We start from the raw sequence: 24,183 nt of genomic DNA, 5'->3' as shown, positions 1-24,183 counted from the left end.
GATGCTAATGGGCTTAGATGCCATTCATGATTGGAACTGTCAGCATCTGGATAAAAATAAAGGCCAGTTGAAGATGTTTTTTTTTCAAGTGTGTAGCTCTGCGTGGGTATGTGTATTTGGGGACAAACTGGTACCTGTGCGTGTGTGTGTGCATGCAACTTTACCTTCGCTTCGAGTGGTTCATTCTGGAGGCGCACTCTCGACAAATATCCAGCCGCATCTGAGAAATTATGTGCGACAGCAATCACTTTAAATTCCCAGAACTGAGCAGATGGAGCCTGTTATACAGTGAAAAAAAAACACTCTGGTGATCGTAGCACTGGTAGAATCAAGCCAGCTCTTGGGGGGGTAGAGAAAAATAAAATCATGGAGAAAACAACATTTGGCAGGGCTTTGTTCAGGCTTGCCCACTGCGTTGATGGACTTAAGGTAGGGGATTTATCTGTTGATCGAAGTAACATTTGTCCTTAACACCATGTCATCCGTTTATTTCAAACACATCTTTCTATCCCTCAATCTGCCCTCTACTCTTCAGATGTCTTCGACTTTAAGTGTGTTGTGGTCATATGGGATTATGATGGGCCGGACCACATATGGCCTGTGCTGGTCTCCATCCCTGTTGGGGCATGTAATCCTACCCCCAACCCCCTTCTGCCCTGCCTCATTATCAGATGACCAGTTTGTGTAGCTGTGTTATGCCACATACCAGCATGATCTCACACAGACAACTAAGTACTTCCCAAAGTTTTTACATTCTCTTTTCTCTTCTTTTGTCTCCCCCAAATTGTGGCCGACCGAGATGTGTGATATGCTATATTTGGTGGATTTGGGGGGACAGAATGGACTTGCAAGGAGATTACAGTGAGGGAAGTAGAACAACAACAATGTACGGATTACAGGCAGGATTTGTGTGAGGAACACATGATATCCTCTCTCATCCCTTTATCAGATTGGCCGTGATGGAGAGGCAGTGGCTAGGACCAGTGAGGAGCAGGTTTGGATTTATTGGGACAGAGCCAGATCAGGACAGAGAGTGATGATAGCGGCTCATAATTCATTAGAAAATAATCTCACAGTCAGGTGAGGCTGCAAAGTCAATTTTTCATAAGTAGTGTTGGAAAAGGTTTTTCTTAAAGCAAGAGAATACATTTGCCATTTTGATCAGCTAATTGCAGCAATCTACAATTCAACTTGTTTTGATTAATTAATTTCTTTAATTAAGTCACAATGACTGTATTTCAGACCAAGTGCAGTTATTTCTCAGACAGTGACTCTTGTTCCTTGCTGAACCAAGACAACCTACACAAAGTATGTTCTAAAACAAAGATTTTAAAGGACAACAACAGTGGGCTTTTTTTGAAGATTAAGGCCATATTTCGAGACTGTCCTCTTGTGGCCGTAGTAATTGAGACTTGCCTGACAGTAGCAGAGGAGGAAGTCAGGTGAAATGCTGACAGAAAACAAAGACGTGGGATTTGCTACAGCAGACCGCTGTTCATTTTCTGTTTTCTAGCTGTCGTAGTTATTATTGTAATCATGAAGAAAACTTGTAGGTAAGTACTTATTTGAACCCAACCCAAAACACCAGCAATGTAAAGCCCAGTTTACTAAAAGTGAACAAAAGAGAGAACACAAGATGGGCATTTTTCTGCAGTGATGCCGGCCATAGTTAATAGGAGCCTGTTGAATCTCAGCAGTGAGGGAATTGCAATTTAACCTATACAGACAGAAAATCTATTCTTTTCCTCCCATGAAGCTGTACGCAAACACAGAGCAATCAACAACATGCCCTTTACCTATAGTTATCTGTACTGACCGTGGAGGAAATGAATACACTGTTCCCTGCTGCATTTATGATCTCTGTTCTTGAGAACCCAACTCTGACAGCATCAAACACACAAGGCCGGATCCATCACAAGTCAAGCTGACACACCTTCTCACAGTGCTGTCCTCCCACACTTTTATACACTTGTCTCCTCTAAATAGCCACAGTGCAGGCTTGCTATGCATGCAATCACTGAAATGCGACAAAACTTGCTAAGTTCGACTTACTGCTAGCGTAGCTCCACCGTAATGCCAGACAGAAGGAGTCTGGAAAGTTGTGGAACAAAGAATTAGCAAAGAAATGTAATGGCTATAGAGAAAGAGGGAGAAGAGAGAAAGTAAGAAAGGCAAAGAGCTGAAGGAATAATAGACTGAGAGAAATTGGGAAGGAAACTGATCGAACAAGAGGATGCCATGACAATTATAGGCAACAGAGCCCCTAATGTCAAAGTGGAATCCTATTTCTGGGAGCTGTCTATTCTTCCGCATGTGAGACAGTAAATACCTTGTTTCTATCTTCCCCAGACGTCATTGTGACCACCAGTGCGACAATGGAAACCCTGATGAGGAGCACATGCAATTGCTCTCTCTTAATAAAATCTCACAGTTCCCATTACACCCCGGCACAATGGGCCTCTCGCCTGGCCGCTGATTGAGTTCCTACTCTCCGGGAGCTATAATAGCAGCCAAGCTACTTCCTCCCACCACCATCTCCCATTTTACCCCGCTTCCCTCCTGCGCCTTCACCAGCCCTCGTCCAGCTTCTTCCTTTTGGATTTTGTCACAAGTGAGATCTTTTTGCCGAATATTCACAACCCCTCCTCCTCTCTGTCCTCTCTCTCCATGTTTCCTATCATACGGAGGAAAGAGCGTGAGATAGCCGATATTGATCTGATCGATGAGTGGGCTGCTTTTAAAGTGTTACCGTATCTTACTTATATGAGGCATGCTTTTATCAAGACGGCCTTATAGTATCCCTGCAGACAGAGGCTGTCAGGGATTTTGAGGAGGTTTGCTGAAAGAGTCACGAGGTGGGTTGAATTCCTCTGCTGGGGAAAAGGGCAAGATAGTTCTCAGAAGTGGGTTAGCTTGTGGTAAAGGGGATTTATTTGGTGTAATTGCTCTCTCTTCTCTATCTACGATACCCTGGCCTCAAGCTTAAAATACCTTGAAGGAGAATTCACCCCAAAGTATAAACACAACTAGCAAAGGTAACAGTAAATGTAGAATCAGTAAATATTTATCGGTTAACCTGGTTAAAAACAAGACCTCCCAAGTATTCAAACTGCTTTTAAATTCTTACAGCTGGTTCAATGTCAATAGTTAAAATATTAAATTGGCTTCACATAATGAAAGATTAGCATGAATAGCATTCGCCTGGAGATGCATTTTAATCCAACAGGGGAATTTAGTCAGAGGTGGCCAGACCATGTATGATCTCATCTGACCCTTGCAACGTTTTTAGGTGTGGTTTTGATGTTGAAATGCAGCAGCGGTTGGAACGACCGTGTGGTTACTACAAATTAAAGGATGAGCATGAAACTCGGATTTGATTTATTAAATTCTTCTGACTCACACAGACTTTGAGGGCCTTTGCAGCACAGCCCACATTCATTTTGTAGTGGGTCAAAGAGGTAATTTTCTTTTCCTTGTTGACTTGTATTTATATAATCAAAACATTATATGAGCATATGTGCAACACACACACACACACACACACACACACACACACACACACACACACACACAAATATTGACCCATAAATACACACATCAGTAAACAGACAAACACCCATATAGCTCCTCACAGGTGGTAAGCCATTAGAGACCTTTTGATTAGCTGTTTTCAAGATGTGAGTCAGGTAAACCGGGGCACTCCCTGCTGCTATGTGATGCTATTAAAGGTCAGCAGCTGGTGGCTTCGCTCCCGTCTACACCACAGTTACTCCCTGAGTAGAGAGCTCAGACACCCTGGGAGTGAGGGGGAAAAATGAAAAAGCTTGTATTCACTAGCTGGCTTCATGTGGAGGCCACACATGTACAGTATGTTCCGGAGAAGACATACACAATTGTAAGCAGAAACCAAAGCAAAAAAAATCACAGAGGGGAGGTGTGATTGTGTGCTCTACGCTACTTTTTTTTATATAAGAGTATGGCTTCCAGATATCACTTTTTCTCTGGCAGGGATGATTTCAGATATCTAAACTTGGCAGAGTGTTAAAGCGAGCAGGAAAGATGGAGAAAAATTCTGGCACTGTCCAGTCTACTGTTTAACGTCAGTGAAGCTGTTTCTTCAGAGGTCAGAGCTCTTGATGCAGGCTCACTCTCACTCTGATACTCACTGGGCCTGGCATCATGCTGCTTATGTCATATTCATTTCATATGGACTAGTAGATGGGCAGCTTCTGATGTACTGCATATTGATTGTTTTGTGTATTACTTATATTTGATCCAGTTGGCTGACTTGTCTATCTGTGAGGGGACTGATACCATGAAGATAAGGGTGTCAGATCAGTCGGGCGCCATGCTTTATTTCCCCCTCGACAAATCCGCCCAAGTTTTCTCATCTCATCCCCGCACCACGTTGACAGCCCGACAGGAGGGGTCCAGCCAGACACACTGCAACTATAGACAGCTCACGCTGACAATAATGCCACCGTTGCCCATTCTGACAAGAGCGCATCCCTTCTCATTTCATTGAGAGAGAGAGAGAGAGAGAGAGAGAGAGAGAGAGAGAGGTTTGAAAAAAGAGGGAGGTTGACTGGCATCCAGTCAAGGAAAAAAAGACTGATTTTTGAGTTCCAGACAGTCTGCCACAGCGATGGTAATCCTTCAGTGACACCCTTCTTCTGCTGTGTAGGTAGACTGTCAAACTGATAAACACATGCACACACACAAACATGGATTATATAAACCTGGCCTGCATATTCGTAAGCAACTTGTATGCCTGGTAACTAAGTAATAAATAATATTGTGATGTCTCACATTCAGAAATAGAAATAATAAAAGTCACTGCACTTCTCTAAAAACTAATTTTAGTTGAATCCAAAATCGATCTCACCTCACATGAGAGAGAGCAAATGTCTATAGAAACATGTTAACTGAGGAGCTTAAAGGTGACGATAATTACTGCACAACGGCAGTATGAATATGTATTCAATCCCTTCTGCAAACGTTTCCTCACCAGTTTCTGTGATAATAATATCTACAACTATCAGAACCAATTTACATCAGCAAATACGGATAGGAGAATTTGACTCTGACCTCGTGTTGAAAATGAGCCTGCACATCTCATTTGCACTTGTATATGCAGAGTAATGATGCCACAATCAGCAACATAGCTGTCTTTAAAAGTCTTAATAGTGGTCAGTGTTGAGCATCGGAGCACAGTTGCTTGTTTTCACCCACGTTATAAAATCATAAAACATGCTTTCATACAGCTGTGCAATGTTTCCAGAAAATATGTCAAGCTCCCACTGGTGAAAACCTGCCAAAACCATGAGTGATTTCATTCTACAGTAAAAAGCAATCAGTCTTTAGTTGTTTTAAAATGTGGGTGTGTGGCTTTTTGAGACTAATGTGATTAAGCGCTGCACAAATAAGTTCAACTTGACTTGTCTTATTAGGGGTTGGACCTGTTAATCCAATTTTAAATGTGAGCTTACATCTGTGATTTAGAATCCGTCCATGATTACTTTCAGCCTGAATATAAGAATATTAAAGAATATTTATTTCCACAATTTTTATTTTTCCAAATTCTCTTTAATTTGCTTGACATGGACGTCAGAACTGAATATATAAAAAAAAAAGATAAAGGTTTTTATCCTTTGATTGAACGACAACCTGTCGAGTCTGCCTCACACAACTGGGATGCAGTTAACCCTCTAACAGAAGAAGCATTCATACAAGCAGTAATTTTGCTTAGATACAAGCACTAGAGAAAGCAAAGGATTGATATGATAGAAATGAATGAAATTCTAAATACATAAAAGAGTAGCTAGTAATCAGTATTACTTTTGTGAGGAATCCCAACAGTGTTAAACACACGTATAGGACAGCACAGCACGGCAGAACCTGAGTACTCAATATATGAATATGGCATTCTCTGGCTGATATGCATTGGATTAGATCAGAGAGGATTAGAGGAATGTGGAGGCAGGTTGGTGAGAACAGATCACCTAGATTGAAAAGGGATTTCTAACACTTCTAAATGAGATATGGGCACGCATTCAGAGATAAGAAGCCGCATATGAAAATGGGTCAATTGTTCTGCAGGTTTAGCTTGTGATTAAGAAGATTACGTTCCACCAGTGAACAACAATGGTAAGTCAGACAGCAGCCCAGTTGTACTTAGCCACTCCGTTAGCCTGGCTGATCCCTATTCTGTCCTTTCACCAGCATTCAGACTTTCATGTTTTGAGCGATGGGACTTAAGTACTGAGGCAATGCTTGTCAGCCAGCAGATTTTCTGCTGGAACAGAACATAACAAAGCACAGTATAATTTGACTCATTCTCAGACCAAAGACTGTTTTGATGAAAGTTTGTGCGAGTGTGTTTTTGGTCCCATCCCATCATCCTCCATTTTTCAGAGGAGAGTGATTTCGGCAGGAGCACTTAGGCCAGAGCTAGTGGACTGCTATTGATTGATCAAACATGGCCGTTCAGTCCTGGAGAACAGGGAGGGTTTCCATGCTGTCTTCTATCCCTCCCTAATGAAGGGGAGGCCAAGCTCGCTGCCTCCTTTGATCCAGAAGGGATTAAAACAGTGTTGCTTATGGAGGTAGAAAGATCAGGCTGCCTGTTTCTCTGTCTTTCTGATGTACTGCTGGGAAAGATATACAGCCCTCAGCTGTGGAGTCTGAGCCTGGGTCAGTTCATGATGGAGCGAGGAGGTCTGATTCAATATGACCAACTGACACTACGAAGCTTTGATCACCAGCCTCATCACTCGCTCATCTTTATTTATTTTCAACACGTTTTCTCTCTTCTGCGGATTTTCCAAGATATATCTTCTCTGTCTCTTGTTTATGTTTGTTTCTCATTTCCTTCCAGAAAGAAATCTGTGTTTGCTGCTATTACATGTTTCCTCTGTGTCTGCAGACAGTTGTCTATGTAATTCATCACGCTGAAGGCAACTGATCTTAGCTTTTTGACAGTGTATTTGCAATAAGGAAGGCAGGTTAGCATCAATAAGATCATTTTGATATGCACAACGGCGCCTTGGACAGCTATTTGAAGGAAGTCCTGAAAAACACTAATAAACTTGAAGCCACGCTCTCAATAATTAAAGTTGATTTTCTCTGAGAGAAAATATTTTCCAGGGAGCTGGTGAGGTTGAAGGCTTTGATACAGCCCAGAAGCTTTCATAAAAGTTTTAGATGTAGAGAGAGTAATTGACATTTTTCGCAAGTTGGCAGTCAGAACCACATGTGCTTTGCCAAGTGGGCCCTCAAGTTTGTGCGGTCAGTCTCTCTCCCCCTCTTTTATTTCCTCTCCCTTACACACACACACACACACATACACACACACACACACACACACACACACACACACACACACACACACACACACACACACAGGCATGCAAACCCACTTCTCACTTTCTGTCTGGTGAATTTTCAGTTTGATCTGTTTTATGGATTTCTCTCACAACTCATTGAAAATTTCAATTAATTGAGCCTTGCTGTGAAATATCTATCAGTTTCGGATACAATCGTTTTTTCAGAGTGTGGACCATGCAGTATTCATATCTGTATGATGCATAGAGTGCAAAACATAAGCCATAGTGGAACAGCTGATTTATACACATATCTGCCTGATTTATCTGTGCTGTTACATACACACACACACACACACACACACACACACACACACACACACACACACATTGAGGGAAGCACTTTAGGTGATGAAGCAGTCGACCAGGTACTTAGGTTTTTGAGCCCTGGGGCAGTGGAATGCACTGTGATATGAACGGTGACATGTGGCTCCGCTATAAACCGGACACTTGTTGTATGCCCTTGTGAAGCCACTGTTCTACACTGCTGTAGCCTTCAAGCTGTTCCAAATGGTCTGATAATGCTAAAGCTGCCCACCTAGGGGTGTTTGCATGGCTATTTAACACACACACACTCAAACGCACTGTTCCCCCCCCCCCCCCCCCCCACATGTATGTTCCCACAGAGGGAAGGTGGAGTTATTAAAGAGACACTGATAGCCGCTGGCAGAAGCTGTGGCTGTGTCTGATCGTTCTCTCTAGGAGCCCCTTGCATGAGAGAGTAAAAACACAGCAAGTGGCATCAGAAACAGAGAGAGCGCCTCTTTCTGCTCCGTTCATCCTTTCTCTCCAAATACCTGCTCATTAGGCTGGAGACCAGGGAGCTGTGCGAGGACTGGTAACTGCATGCCTACCAGAGAAAAGCCTGACATTATCGCCTATTTATCAGAAGTTGCTGAACTCGTCAATGCACTACCAGGCGTCAATGCATCAATAAATCAGAGATCACTACGGGCGGTCTTGACTTCTAATAGCTTTCTGTCATCCCTGACACACTTTTATATACTGCGTTTTATTCACTTTTTATGTGCTGGGTTGATGTATTTTATCGAGCTAGTTACTACAGAACATAAACTAGGGATTACAACCTTGTGCATAAAAAAAAAAAAATCTGCCCCCTGAGAGACATGGAAGCAATCTGTTTTTAATATACTCTACTTTTTATTCTCTGCACTGCTTCCCCCCTTCGCTTTCAGTCACTCAGTCTGCCGTCCTTGTTGCCTGCGAATGTTTGCAGGAACTGAGCAACATTGTTTTTATATCCTATTATCCAGAGAATTTGCCTGGCCTCTCACCTCTCCACCCCACCCCCCCACCCCCCACACCCCCACACCCCCACCACCACCCCTAGTTTACCTTTCTACCTGTTAAGACTTCCAGAAGCAGATGCTGTTATCTCCCAGGCTTTCAACAGCCTGTCACATCCACTAGCTTCTGCCTTCTTCAAAAGCTGTCTCACACTACCTTGCTGGATGCACTCCTTGCGGTTGCAGATACCTGCTGGGAGGCTCAGCCGGAGATGTCAAACTTGGACGACTGCGCAGGGGGTGGGGGTGGGGGGGACTAAAACAAGGGTCAGAATGATGGAAGGAAAGAGAGTGTATGAGTGAAAGACTAAGGGGTGCCTCTGCAATAGGTTTTGAGTTTTTTTCTTCTCTTTTCAAAGCTGACGTTATTGATTTTTCTAACCTGAAACACAGCCACAGTAGAACCTTCCATCGTCCTATAGATTGGAATTGATTGCCTTGAGGCTCTCTTGTCCTGTAAATATTTGCAAGGCTTTATTGATTCCATTAGTGGCTGGCTGCTATTTGTGACAATGGTATGGATGGTTGCTGTTGGTAAGACTAAACCAATGCTGGGAGGCCAGTCTTTTCTTCTTTTTTTTACAGCACATTAAGTTCTTGTTTCACGCGTGTGTTGTTTTATACGACCTGTCCTTGCAGCTATTACAAAGCAAATGTCCACCTTGATTTGTGTGGCACCTTTTGAAAGCAAGCTATTCGGGTTGATTATATTCTAGCTCACAGTCGTTCTCATTAGTCCGTTTGTTCATCTTCAAAAAAGGCATCAATGCTCCTTTGCTGCCAGATGTTTCCTTTTATAAAGCCATAGACTGAGGATGACGGTAAGGTGTTTTACTGTGAGGTGTTAAGAGGCTGACCTTGGATGTGAACCTCACTAGCCCAAGCTGATTTCAACATGACGGAAAGGAATGTGGGAGGCCACTACTTTTAAAAGAGCTGTAGTGCCACGCTCGTAAAGCATGGACACAACGCTCATATAGGGGCCAGTGATGTACAGACTGTGGGTGTTTCATCTAATCTGAGGAAGCGAGAGGCCGGGAGAGTGCTGCTTAAGAGTACAGGGGAGAACGAGGTGGCCCACGCACTGCTGCTCTGTTAACCCGCATCTCTTCAATACCCCCCACCTCCTGCATATTCTGCTGTTGTCTCAGGAACACAAAGACTATTTTCAGGCAGCCAATCCACAGAAGAGTGGGAAACTGCAGCCCTGCATGCCCCTAAAAGCCTTCATGACTTTTTAATCGGTGGCTTAGGGCTCTGCGTCCAGCGGTTGGAGAGTGGACCCCGCCACCAGAGCCCCACTCCACGGAGGGATCAAATCCTCCCCGCTTGAATCTCGGGCCTGTCAAAGCAGTCAGGCATGGAGGCAGTGGATGGGTGGCATCTGAAGGTGAGAGAGGGAGGGAGAGAGACGGAGTTGGCAGTGGAAAAAAGCAGTTTGCGGTTGAGAAGGGTTGATGGTAGAAGTCAGCCAGAAGGGAAGGTTTGTAAAAGGAAGAAAGAATTTATGTGAAACTGCTGAGAGAAGGAATAACCCTGCACCAAAATAGCAATTTCTAAGGCGAGAAAGAGTTTGTTCAGTGAAGTTGTAAAGAGAAAAGCGTTTTGTGTATGCGTGTGTGTTTTTGTGTGTGCATGGTATGGGCAACACATTTGGAAGTGATGGATTGTTACAGCATACCAAACGGAGAAGGAAAGGTGGGTGGTGGATTTTATTGGAGAGCTGGAAAGGTTTTGTGATGAATAATAGTCATGAGTGAATTGGTCATTGTCAGAACCCTCCAGAGCCTATTGAATCAGCAATGCTGGGGTTTTACAATGAGCTTCAGCCATGAAGATCTGCCTGTTGGGTCGTAATAGATGGAAAGTGAGTTGATGGAGGCAGGAGGTACAATAGATGAGGCTAGCTCTCACCGCTGGAGCAGCATTTGTCTGTGGGGAAATGGGCCACAGGAGAGACCTATGTTCCTCCCACACACTGTGCAGAGATCAGAGAGCAATGCGGATGCATTTGATGATCGCGCACAGGCATGTGCACGCACACATACAATGTGGCTCAGGGAGGAGTAAACATGCTGCATGGGTAGCATGCTGGGTAATGATGCCCCATTGACCCATCGCTAATGATCCCCCTCAACTCAGCCCGGAACATGATGGGCTTTGATCTGCCTGTCATTAAGGAACTGTGGAGTACATGCACATCTCTTTAATCTGATGAAGAATTCAAATATACACGGATCAACTGGAGAGACGCATACAGAATGCATCCTCATGAATATTTATACTTGCACGCTTGCATGTGAAGACGGAAGTAAACACACTGTACACTCACAAACCTCTGCATTTACTGTATGTAAAGGTCAGGTATACAGACGCTTTCATTTTACACAGACAAGCACATACACATACACACATGTATGCAGGAAAGAAAGCACAAAAAGCTCTTGAATCCATGACAGAGATTAAACATGTCATTTACTCGCCATGGTTAAAGAGAAGTAATAAATAAAACAGATGATTTATTAATATCCCGAGTTGTAATCCACTGCATTATACGTGTATTAAAGCACATTACTTAGCATTGCATGGTGAGTGTTAAAGTGCTTTTAATAAAATTCTTAAGTGCCTACAGGCATTTTAAAGCAGTGGCAGATCTCTGAGCAGTATCTCTTCAGTGTCTTACTAATGGGACTGATGTAAATATGTTCATTTGTGAATCTTCCCTCCAATTTAGTGCTGCTCACATTGTAGATGAAGATTATCCAGGGATTATGAGGCTTGAAAAAAACGCTATTTGATGTGTATTTATGCACGGCTTATAGATGTAGTAATATGGAATTAGGTCCCATCCTGGGTGAAAAATACAAACATGAAAAAAGTATCACTCCTACCTCCCCCCTTCTGGCTCCCTGTCAGTTTGTCATTTAGTGATATTCGTTTCCAAAAGTGGAAATTTAGCAGACATTTATAATGTAAATCACAGGCTATAACTCTATGTGGTGTGGAAGGACCGCATTAAGCCTTCAAATCACTCATCCCGTTGCTTGGGCGCCAGTAACATTATGCCTATCCGCTTGATCGTTCAACATATTTCAGTGTGTGATTGCAGCCAACAACAGTCGATGCCTCCACTTTGTAGGTCCTTAGAGGCGGAGAAAGTTCAGAGAATTACCAACATGATTTTTTCTTCCACGCTGGCTTGTTAAGAGCAGTGATGGGAGCATTTCAAGAACGTGGCGGGGAAAAAAATGCTCTCTGAATACATTAACCTGATGGAAGATGGTGTTCCTATTTAAATTTATGTAATTTCTAACGATAACCTCCAGGATATATGTGACATTGTGTGCAGACTAAAATTGCTGTGGTTGGAATTCCTTTTTTTATATATATAAAGAGCTCTTGCATATTTATAAGACCGTGTCAAAAAAAAGAGCTAACCTTAGTTACTTTCACAAATTCTAAACTTCTTTACATCGTTACATTTTTCTCTTGCATATAAATTGGTCGCGTTGGTTTCTAGAGAATTAATGGTTTGAAACCCTTGCCAACAACACTGCAGTAACACTGTAAGCGCTGTTAGTTTGAGTGCAACCTCACGAATATAATTAGAAAAACATCATCAACCTCATATATTAGATAGCAATGTTGGCACAGGGCTCCAAGCTGTAGCTTATGCCAGTGTTGTGATAACTACCAAGGGGTATGGTTTGGTTTTCTTGTAAGACAGCTTGCAATTTTGTGATCCCCATAACACAGTCTTTACAAGGAAACGTGGGCTTCTTACATTTATCATTAGATGAACAGATGACAAGCATTTGAGAGGGAGAAGGGTGAAGTGCGCTGAGAGTTTGATTGAATGTATGTAACAACTATAATTTAAGTTAGTGGACAGATCTGCCACTTTGTTATCTAAAATTGTGTACTTAGACAATCAAGAGAAATATACACATCTTTAATGTTCTATTGTGGCTTGTCAGAATTACCGTCAAGTCATTATGCATTCTCATGCATGCATAATTTCAAAGTATCCACATAGGATGTTATTAAGCGCGCGTTTCTCGCTGTAAACCACCCTAAAGGATCCTGTGGAGAGAGTCGTACAACAATTAGTATCTCCGACTGAGACATTTTTCATGCTTTGTTCAAGTTGCATGCTTCTCACTCAGCACCCGTTACTGTATCTGATAATTGAGATGAGCAATGTGGTGTGAAGTCATGTAAGAACCAGCCAAACGCTATCCATTAGCATAATGTCAGGGCGCTCAGATCTGCTGTCTGCCTGCTGGCGTAGAGCTGGCTGCCTGTCTTCACACAATGCCACAGAGCTGTGTTCAGCCTCTGTCTTTCCTCCGGCTTGGGGAGGGCATGTGCACTTCAGAGACGGGAACTGGCAAAGAGGCCTCAGAGGTCAGAGATGTGGCCTGGTGCGATGTCAGTGAGGAGGCTGGCCGCTTTGAGGTTCCATCTGAAGGAAGTGGTTTTAGGGGGTGATGGGATAGCTCTCACACATCACAGGGCAAGACTTGGTGCTCTAGCATGGATGATGGGAGAAAATAGTGGTCAGAGGGCCACTGTAATGTGGTGGTGAGAGAGGCGGTGATGTGACAAGCCCCATTCTGTTAGCGCTCACACTCCAGAGGTCTCAATTAGGAGCGGGGGACTCTGTCCTCCCACAGGCTGCTGTGCTCACAAAGGTGATAATCCGGCTACACATCGCCCCAGACCTCCACCAAAATTAGAAAAGATGGAAATCACATCCAAACATCCTCCCCCTCTTCCTCGCCAAAGACCCAATGTTGCTGTGGTGTTAATCTGCGTGACACATTGTACATTTAAGAGACTCCTGAGATCCAAAACCCTGAGTGGATGATGCATTGACACATAAAGAAGGTGTCTGTCTTCTGCAAAACATGTAAATAAAGCATTGCCAACACTGATTGCTGTCCACGTCTGGGCTCAGAGGAAGGCAGTGAGACAGACAGGCAGGTTTTGTAAATGTAATGAAGGGAGATAATAATTCTTTTCTCCGTCAGCTGCTCTCTGCCATTAGCATTTGCTGCCAGCCCATGCCACTCACTGCTTGGCGCCCATGCACTCACTGCCACAATGATAACAATCACAATCACCAGCCATTCCACGCGCATATATTACAATGGCAAGCGCCCCGATGCCTCGCACCTAGCAAAACACTATTAGCATGCCAGTGGTATCGCTGCAATTCAGAGATTCAAAGGGATCAGCTGGGGAGAAAAGCACGGACGGGACATGGCAGTTTGAGTCCATGCATTTTGTCTGATAATATTCCGGCGTCTGTATCTTAAAGACACGTAGTCACAAACACACAAGGATGAGTGTATTCACATACGTTCTCATGCACCTACACACACACACACACACACACACACACACACACATACAGTGCGAGAGAAGAAGGAGAACAAGGAGCAGGCAGATTTTCATAATGTCAAGAGCAAAGATGACTTTCCTCCAAAAAAAGTACAACTCTATCTATATGTTAATGGTGGGAGGGACAGATCCAGATTCTGTCTGGTGCATCAAGCAATTAGTTAAAGACCTGTCTGATATCTTTATGGAGCTACCCGCTGAGGTCCCACGCTGGACAGGAAGCGCGGCGTTGCAGGTGCATCTGATCCTCTCCACCTCGATGCGTGTGAAATAATGTTTCCCCCACCATACCATCGACTAATTAGGATCTAATTATCCAGGCTAGTGTAAACAATCACGGCAGATGGCATAGCGTGCAGTATTAACTCTAATGACCCAGGGCCCTGTGGAATTCACATTTCAGCGCGTTTGTTTATTTTCCTCCATTAGTCTTTGCCCTACTTTCTAAATTCACTTAGGCCTATTTCCAACCTTCTCATGCCTTGAGAAAAGCCGCCCGCCTCCTATTCCCGATGCAGCTCTCGTTGTTTTTCTTTTTTTCTTTGTTGCTATTTCTTCCACTTACTGTCGTTTATCTGTTTCGTGTTGCTTTCTCTTGTTTTTTCTTTTTGTTTTGTTTTTTTTCAAACATTGTCAATTAGCTCTCACAAAGATCAAGGGAACATTTGTACCTATTTCCTCCCCCACCCGCTACCATCTCCCTTCTCCCTGGTGAAAAGAGGAGAGTTGGAGAAAGATAGGTGTGTGTGTGTGTGTGTGTGTGTGTGTGTGTGTGTGTGTGTGTGTGTGTGTGTGTGTGTGTGTGTGTGTGTGTGTGTGTGTGTGATGTGGCACACAAAAACCTTACTTCTTCTTCCAAACCGTAGAAGCCGCCTGTCTCACCTGGGAAATAATACTGTGATGTCAGTCACACACGCGCGACAACGGGTGGCAAGCCAGGATCATTTCCCATTTTGTTCTACTCAGAAGAGCTCTCCAAACCTCACTTCCTTAAGAAAATTTCATATATCTTGTCCTTAGAAAGAAAGAAATTGCCATAGTGTCTGGCTTACATTCCTAAGTTGATACATTGATCTGTTGGCTCCAAGAATATGTTCACTGCTCGCTACTACAACACATAAATCATATTTGAGTGCCACAAAGGCAGACAAGAATCTGTGCTTTGTCTTTTGCAAAGCTTGGACTATCCCTTGGTGATCAAAGACGTAACTTTCCTACATCTAGCCGCAGTTGTTCATTTGTGGTTTCCCCGCTGTTCGGTTGGACAAGGCTGAGCTGACTGGAGACTCGATGCTGCAGAGGGCGTGTAATGGCGGCTGTGGGTGTGTGAGGTCTCATTAACTGACGCTGGGCCTTGTGCCTGTGCTCCTCTGCGCGCCGTGTTCTCTGCCAGGAGCTGGACTTGCTAATTAGGCTCCTGGATATCACAGACACGTCCCTCGGTACGCCATACAATATAGTGACTCAGAAGGTGCTAAAGAGGAAAGTGCAGGGCGAGGGGGATGGAGGAAGATGGAGAGCAAGGAGCGATGCAGAGAGAGGAGGAAAAAAAGATGGCAAGACATCTCGACAGAGAGCTCAGATGGAAGTGGGGCGGAGAGAGGGTGCAAGAGATGACAACTGAGGAGAGGGCAACGAGAAAGAGTATGGAAAAAAAAACGTCTGTATTCGGAGAGACTAAGACAAGAAAGAGAAAGTGCCACAGCACACAGAGAGGAGAATGATATTGTGGCGGGAAAAGGGCAGAGAAACTTAAGATTGGAAGAGGAAAAAAGAGGATGGAATCAAAAAGAAAAAGATAGTTCAAGACAGGCGGAGCATAGCGGAGAGGTAGAGAGGCACTCAGAGGAGCAGCGAGGCAAACAAGGAAGAATTCCAAACAGAAAGGGTGTGTGTCTGTGCTGCCCCGCTGAAGTGTGTGTCCGGATAATTCAATCTGCTGCCCATTGACTGGCCTCCCGCTCCGTCTTCGCTCCTAATTAAATCTCCATTTGTTGGCTGGATGCTAGTGCTTCTAATTGTGATGCTGTAGCATCAGATAGACACACAGGCATATCTAGACACACACATTGGCCCCCGCAGCGAGTGGGATCCCAGACACGTCACCGCGCTACATTACACCTCAATTAATCACATCAATTACGCATCAATTAACCCGTGGCGATCCACTAAACACAGCTGGGATGCAGGCGCTATTTTATCTGCGGCGACCTGAGGACTTTTTCTGCAACATCAAAGTAAACTCATCACCAATAAGAAAATCATTTTACACCGCTCAACATGAAATCCATACTCCTAACTGCTCCTAAATCTCTCTCCTCTGAGCAGCGAGCATGACTGTATGAGCTTTTAAGAGCATGTCACTTGGGCCATGAAACCTGTATTGCCTCAACATAGATATAAGAGATCTTATACAGTTTGCAATTCTAATGAATGGTGCACAAACATGTTCTAGGGGGCTATAAATACAAAGGGGGTAGGGAGACATTGAGCTGTGATGGACTGGCACTCGCATGTGGCATGCAGATGCTGATCCCTGGACCATTTCTCTAAATGAGTGCAGGGTTAGATGGGGGCTGTCCATCTCCCATCCCTGTCTTTCAGGCCTGGCCTGCTTGTTTGGCTTGGGCTGTAATGGGTCGCTTCACCTTGCTGCCTAGCGTTGGAGGACACCCCCCTCTCTCTTCTCATTTCACATGCTCCCGCCTCTCAATCCCTCACCTCGTCCTGCATCTACATCACTTCTCCATCTCACTCTCTCTTTCATCATTAAGCCCTGCATTTCTCCCACCATCTGTTTCGCCGTCACTCTCTTTTCCTCCTCGGTGTCTTTTCTTGTTCGCTCTCTTTCTCGATCCCTCCCTTCATGTCCGCCTGTTTTCTGACTCACCTAAGTGATGGAGTGTAAATCGGTGGGGTGCCTGTTGTCACGGTGACAGCAGCTGGTGACAGAGTGACAGTTCAGCCTGACCTTCAGGATGGATCGTGTTTTTGCATGGGGTGGGGGGGGCGTTAAGGAGGAAGGAATATTTTGTGGATCTATGTGTTTCGGAGCTGCATAACCTGGTCCAAACATTGTCATCTCAACTTGTAAAGCCTGTGTGTGTGTGTTGTGCATGTGTGTATCTATAAGGGAGGTGTTTCAACAGCTTTTAAGATGCTTTCAACCCCTCCCCACCAGCCCCACAGCCCACTCCCTTTCACCAACCCATTACTAGGCCAAGGTTGCTGCCATGACTGTTGCATAACCCCCATCAGAGAGGCTAACCATGACCCATCTCGCATGTTAAAGTCCAATTGGAGAGGCTAAATGACAGCTCTAAATTCTCCTTGATGACATGATACGCCATGAGGTGAACTGGAAGTGGTCGATGGAGCAGGGAAGTTATGTGCATATATGTACGTGTGTGTCTAGGAAAAGAAAGAGGGGCGGAGAGAAAGAGATAGTGAGGTGGAGTGAGTGGGACATGGAGAAAGAGTCCGCGGATGATAAGGCAGTAGACCTCCAAATGTTTCAGCAGGCGGGGGCTCCACTTTATCGCTGCATCTCAGTGATACAGTTGTGCCGAGTGCCAGCTAGGATGTGGTTACCTAGGATGAAACACAGGGGCCTGAGGATTAAACAGAGGGCAGAGAGAGCTCCCTGCTGCTGGAGTGGAGCGGGGGTATGGAGGTGAAGCAGAAAATAAGCAAGAGAAAGACTACAAGACAAAAGCAGAATGCAAACGCCGTCTGTGTGATTGCATGCCAGCGTGGCACAAGGGGGAGCACAATGGGCCTTGGTTTGTAAAGCTGCCCCAGTGCCTGTGGTCTTTGTCTCACAGCCATTAAAATTCTGTGTATGCAACAGGGGACCCGGCTGGAGACATGCCACCATTCAACCTCAGCTGTCAGGTTAGAATAAGGTGTTTTCATATCTTTGGTGAATGGGCTGGTGGTGCAGCTTGACTGTTGGGGCAGCAGCTTTGCACAGCAGCCACATTAAAGCCCTCCTGGTCCTCCCATGCCAAATGTTGGTCTTCCCTAGATCTGCCGACCCGTTTCATTTGGCTTTTATCTGTGCTCATAGTGCTCCAGGAATTCATGGTCCAGAAGGACTGCCCTATAGCCTTTCATCTGGAGGCCTGAAGCAGGCACTGCCTTGCACCTGCCAAAGCCACCACTGTCCCTTCGTTCATCACTGGAAGGGAGGATGCCACAGTTGAGGAAGAAACGGAAGAGCATTGGCCAGAAGGAACTGGCCAATGCTCTTCCGTTTCTTCCTCAACCCACCCTTGTCTCTTCCAGGAAAGATGTCAGCTTTACCTTGACACAGTGCAGCCCGTTAGCTTTGTACTAGTGTATGTGCATACATGTGGAAGCTCACATCTGCATGACTAAAAATAGACACTGATGTTCGCAGCTTGACATGCATGAGTACAAACAGACACATATATATATATATACATATATTTACAGTATTTATTTGAAGTGGCTGACACACAGAAAACAGAAGAGACAGAAAAACCACACTTAAAAAACATGCAGTGTCCACCACAGGCACAAACATGTATCCGCACTTTATGACCTCAGTGGTTCACTGCGAAGATCAAAAGCACAGTGATGAAGAGAAAGGGGAGAATGAGGGTCAGGCAAGAGGTTCTCTGTTGGAAACTCATTAGATGCAGAGGAATTGGTTCTATCTTCCTTCAGCAGAACTGTTAGCGGTCGGCAGCCATTTAGGTTGTCACAGAGTCTCGAAGAGAAGATCACTTACATGGTGAGTGATCTTTTCCTGGATGTCGATTCAGAGCTGCATGTGATCTTAAACACTGACTTTTCTCTCTCTCCCCATCTGGCTTTGTTCCTGAAAATATACACCTTGCTCTAAATGAGAAATTGGACACAAGTGCCGCAGATAGCCAGTGTTCAGGGATTCATAAGCTGGGCTCAACTGAATGGGTAATTTGAGGCAGAAACAAATGTGAACACATGAATGGCACTAAAACAGGTAACCACAGCGAAGATTACTGTGCACTCAATTACCCGTTCTGCAATTCCACATCAGTAAATTGGTATTAAGAATATTCCTTGCATCAGATGAGACATATTAGTCTGGTTTTGGCATATGCAGGTCTCTAATGGTGGCTTGTTGATATACCCATATTGCTAAGTGCATGTAACCACCGAGCCCCTGAACCAGCTGGAAGTGGTTGGGTATTGCCTTGGTGCGTTTGTTCAGGCATGAGTAAATGTTTTGGGATTGTGTGTTTGTGTGTGTGTGTCAAGTAGAAGAAGAAAGAATGCATTTACCAGTGGATGGAATTACATCAAAAGCCACCTCTCCGCTCCTGGGGAAAATAGGGACGGCTCTTACATTTGGGCTCGGACAGGAATCGGTTTCATAGGTCTGTTGGGTTTGACGGTGTTTGTTTTTGGAGAAGTCCATGCAGGTGGTAGAAAGATTAGCCAGGTAGTGGTGTTTTTTTTGTTACCAAACGGGGAAGGAGAATTGAAAGACTGGTTTTGGAAACAGAAAGCTTTGAGGAGACTGTTGTTTGTTTGCCTCCTTTTGTAAGTGGTGTCTTTTTAAGGGTAATAGAAGAGAGTAAGCTGCAGCTTTCAGAGGTATTGTGTGTTCTGGTGTGTATGTGTGTGCATTGCCGCCTGTGTGAAACACAGAGGTGCACAGTCACACTTTTATTTACTGTTTCAATCAGGTTAAATTTTCCGTATCCCCAGCCCTGCTTGGCGAGGCTGCCCCCACATTCCCCCAGTTCCACCACACCATCTTCTGCATACACCACCATAAATATTGGGTGTTAACCTGCTTGTGGAGAGAGAAAGAAGCTCCAACGATCTGCCGTTAGAGTGAGTCAGCCAGTGTGGTAGACCTAGAACCAGGCATGCTCCAGGCCTTGGCGGCTTACTGCAACTATTAATACAGACTTTAATTAGCCCGCCACAAACACTGGCACAATCGGCTCAGTGTCGCCCGTGGCTGGCGAGGCAGACAGATCAATAGGTCTGATCATGCCTTTTTCATCAGCTCAAATAAAAGCACTTTGTCTCCGAGCTCAGCCCTGGACCTTGCGTATCACCTTAAAGGCTTTCTGTGGCTGCACTGGCTGTGTGCAGTGTTGCGGCTGGGGCCTGTATAATCTGGCTGCATTAGGGAACTATAAAGATAAATGAAGGGAGGCACAGAGCATAACTCATCCTGTCAGAGAAAGGGGTTTAAGGCTGGGAAACTTTGTGTTTTCTAAAGCAGCCCCTACCAACCCCACCCCCCATGGCTTCCTAGTTTCGCACTCTCTCTTCCTCCTACTAGCTGCTGTTCTTTTCTTTTTCTTTTGTGTATGTGTACAATCTCTGCTGTATTTTTCCTCCATCTGCTTTCTGTCTATTCCCCTTTCCCTCCTCTCTCCCTCTCCCTCTCCCTCCCCATCTCTCTCCCCCATCCTCTTTCACTGATCTAGAGGTATGGAAGAGTTCATTTACACTTCCTCTGCTGCACAAATTGCTCCTCTACCTCTTTGCCAGCCCATTTCAGTTTGAAATAAAAGAGTAAGCTGCTTTTGCGGTAACAACTTATTTCATGTGCTTTTTGGCAGGCTTTTCTGTTGACCTTCAAGTTCCCAATCAGTGCAGAAGAAAAATGTAAATAGCTTGTTCTGAGTCCTCATTTCCTGTGAACTGGTGAAATAGTGTGTTGTGTGTCCGCTCGCAGAGGTCACTGAATCACCGAACCACTACCTTTTTAACCAACTATACCCCCTCTAACGGTTTCACCTTCTTTCTTTCCCTGTCTTATATGTCTTTTTTTATATCACTCTCACTTTTTCCCTTACATTTCTTTTCTTCTCTTTTTTTTTTCCAGTAGATGATGTTGCACCTTATTTTAAGATGGAGCCTCCTCAAACCCAGGTTCACCTGGAGGGGAACCGTCTGGTCCTAACCTGCATGGCAGAGGGCAGCTGGCCCCTGGAATTCAAATGGATCTACAACGGTAGCGAGCTCACACGTTTCTCCTTGGAATACAGGTGAGGAATGCAGCCTTGCATCTATAATTAGCTTACTACATGAAGACATTTTAGTGGCATTTAATTGTAACTAATAGCTCAATTGCTCATTTGTATTCATATTCGAGACTCATTTCTATGGATTTATTCAGGACGGATTTGGCTGCATGTCTCCCCTGAGATATAACATTTTGCGTTCAGGGGATTGTCAGATTGTTTCCGATTTGTATCTCGCACTGTATTCACTATGCAGAGATGGGGTGAGCGGATAACTCTTCTTTTCTCTCTCGCTGTTTGTTCAAACTATCATTGCTGCAAAATCTAACAATGCATATTTTTTATCAGATAGTGTGGGTGGGTTACTTTGCTCTGTCAGCAGTATGATGCTGTTTCACTGACCGTGGAGTTCTTCTGGGCACTTTTTTATTACACGTATACTTCAGCCTCGCATCACAATGCTGAGGAATTCTACTAACCACACAGAGTGTGTCAAGAGAAAGCTTCAGCCTGTGCTAATAAGGCCTTTGTGTGTGTGTGTGTGTGTGTGTGTGTGTGTGTGTGTGTGTGTGTGTGTGTGTGTGTGTGTGTGTGTCTGTGTGGCTGTGTGTGTATGCGGTAATGTATCATGTTCATTTGCCCATGTCCAGTGCGCTTGTGTGCCAGTGTGCCTGCATGTGTGTGCTCACAAGTCACAGTGGCAGTCCACAGTGAAAGTCAGTTTCTATCTAATTCTAGCCCCGTTTTCTTCACTCTCTACTCACAGTCTGCTCCGTCCCCTAGACATGGACAGACTCTCTCAGGTGGCATTGTCTGATTGCTATCACTGGCTACACCCCCCCACCCCAACACGCATACCCTTCCCTGTATGTCTCTCCCTCTCTCACATCTTCTCTCCCCTCTTCTTCCCCTCGTCTTCTTCTTCGTTCCCTGTCTTTCCTCAGTGTTTGGCTGTGCTCTCACGTGGCTTAGTCTCTGGGTCTGTTTTGCAGGCCAGCCCTCTGCTTGTTATTCTTCACCAGCCCTGATCAAAGAGGAGAACTGGAATCCATTTAATCAGAACCCCCCCACCCACCCACCCTTACCGTGAATTGCAGTGCAGGGGGTACACGGTAGGGGCGGACTCTACACTCCTAAGTGGCTGTCGCAACCCAATTAAAGGGGACTCAGCTTCTGGGGTTATCCACCGAACATTTCACACACAGACCATTTAACATGAATGCACATCAGGGGAGGGACGGAGTTAAGGGCGCCAAGGACTAACAGGTGAGAGATTTGATTCAACTGACTGGAGATACAGGATAACAATGGGATTTTTGTGAATGCTGTCAGTCAGTCAGAAACTCTTTCAGCTGTACACGCCACAGCGGGACTTAAGATAACGTTCATCTTTCTTTAGATTGCCATCTACTGTTCATCTGCACATCACCTCTGAATCACACTTGGCCGCTCTGATATATTCCTAATTTGGAGCATCTCTGTCTCATGGCTAAGTGGAATGCCATTTAAGCCGTGTTTCAGGTGCCCAATGAAACATCTCGATAAATTCAGCATCTTGAGTGTGGGGTGATAAAATGACAAAGGTCTGTCTGTCATGCTGATGATGACTAATGGCACTTTGTGTTGTGTGTGCCCATTAGGTACCTGATCCCCTCGTTGGACCGATCGCACGCTGGCCACTACCGCTGCATTGTGAGAAATCGAGTGGGTGCTATAATGCAGTGCAGTACTGAAGTGCAGGTTGCATGTAAGTGCAGGTTTCTTACCACACATCTGACAGAGTAAGGGGAGGACACTGTTTTTGTTAAAGGTTTGTCAGGCACAGTATGTGGATAAGTCACTCTGAGTAAAGGAGCTTAGCTTTTGAAAAAGGTACATAATGTGGTAATAATGACGGTTCTTCTTTTTCATCTTGCTGCCATGCATTTAAAACATTTTCTCTTCTAGTATTCATTTTCCTCTTTTGCTCACTTTCTTTGTCTCCCCTTCTTGCACTCTTCTCTTTATGCCGCTAGATATGGGTGGTTTTGTGGAGGGTGAAAGGTCTCAAACTGTATCCCAGGGTGAGGGTGCTCTCATGCACGCACCGCGGATTCACAGCTTCCCCAGGCCACAGATCACCTGGTTCAGAGACGGACGTAAGATTCCCTCCAGCAGCCGCATGTAAGTTCAGCCTGGTGTGTTTGGTTCGTGAACGCTGAGCTGCTGAATCAGAATATCTTTCACTTCAGAGAACTCCAAGAAGTTCAATACTGCTCACAGATTTTCTCCAACCCTCCCCCCCCCCCCCCCACACACACACACGCTCACACACACACACACACATACACACACACACACACACACACATGCACACAGACACACATGCACACACACACACACACACACACACACACCATGAATGAAGATGACCTGAGTAGTTGATGAACAAATGTTGGCGCAGGCCGTGTTCATCATCGACTCACCTCTCAATGATAAAGCGGGTTATTATATCGCCCCTATTGACTTTGCAGGCGGAATGATTGAAGGGTAGAGATAGAGCAGGCAGCAGGGGAACCAATTAGACAAAATTGGACAAAAGGCCTCAATTGATGATATGTTTGACTGACAGCTCTCACCCCTTGGTGCATTTGGGTGTAGGAGGGTGTGTGTATGTGCATATGTGCTTGTGTTAAGAATCTGTGTGAAGCTGCGTGTGCACAGTGGGAGTTCTGCGGTTGACTGTATATCTGTGTGGGCTAAGCTTCGAGCATGTGTGTGTGTGTGTGTGTGTGTGTGTGTGTGTGTGTTAGGTAGCTTTTTTTTTTCTTGGCTGAATTCATGACTGTTCAGGTATGCAATTTTCCTGAAGAGACACTGTGAAGGTAATCACCTGAGATTAATTTTGCCATCCAGACAAACAGAGGTAGGCAGTTCACAACGCCTCAGAAACCACCTCCTCATGCATAATTCAGCAGCGAGCTCTACCATGTCGTAGCTGGCATGAAGACTTTCAACCAGAGTTGCATGCTCTCCCTTAAAGAACGGATTGGTGCGTTTACCCTCTGCCTGCAGGGCTCCAAAAAAACACAGCACAAACACGGAGGGAAA

General features: G+C 44.8%; 1 protein-coding gene across 3 annotated transcripts in view; it reads left to right on the top strand.

Annotated features, from left to right (window-relative positions):
• sdk2a (sidekick cell adhesion molecule 2a) overlaps positions 1 to 24,183 on the top strand; it is a 78,587-nt gene that overhangs the window by 21,178 nt on the left and 33,226 nt on the right. For all 3 annotated transcript variants that reach the window (XM_068718825.1, XM_068718824.1, XM_068718823.1), the window contains exons 2-4: positions 20,955 to 21,117; positions 22,734 to 22,840; positions 23,109 to 23,256. In XM_068718825.1, coding sequence (XP_068574926.1) covers positions 20,955 to 21,117; positions 22,734 to 22,840; positions 23,109 to 23,256 — 418 coding nt within the window. The remainder of the gene's footprint in view (positions 1 to 20,954; positions 21,118 to 22,733; positions 22,841 to 23,108; positions 23,257 to 24,183) is intronic.

Source organism: Cebidichthys violaceus, unplaced genomic scaffold, assembly GCF_023349555.1.
Source record: "Cebidichthys violaceus isolate CVI_PGR_0920_01 unplaced genomic scaffold, fCebVio1.0.p SCAF_23, whole genome shotgun sequence".
Taxonomy (NCBI): Eukaryota; Metazoa; Chordata; class Actinopteri; order Perciformes; family Stichaeidae; genus Cebidichthys; species Cebidichthys violaceus.
Note: the sequence above shows the minus strand (reverse complement) of the source record. Positions and strands in the feature narration are given on the sequence as shown.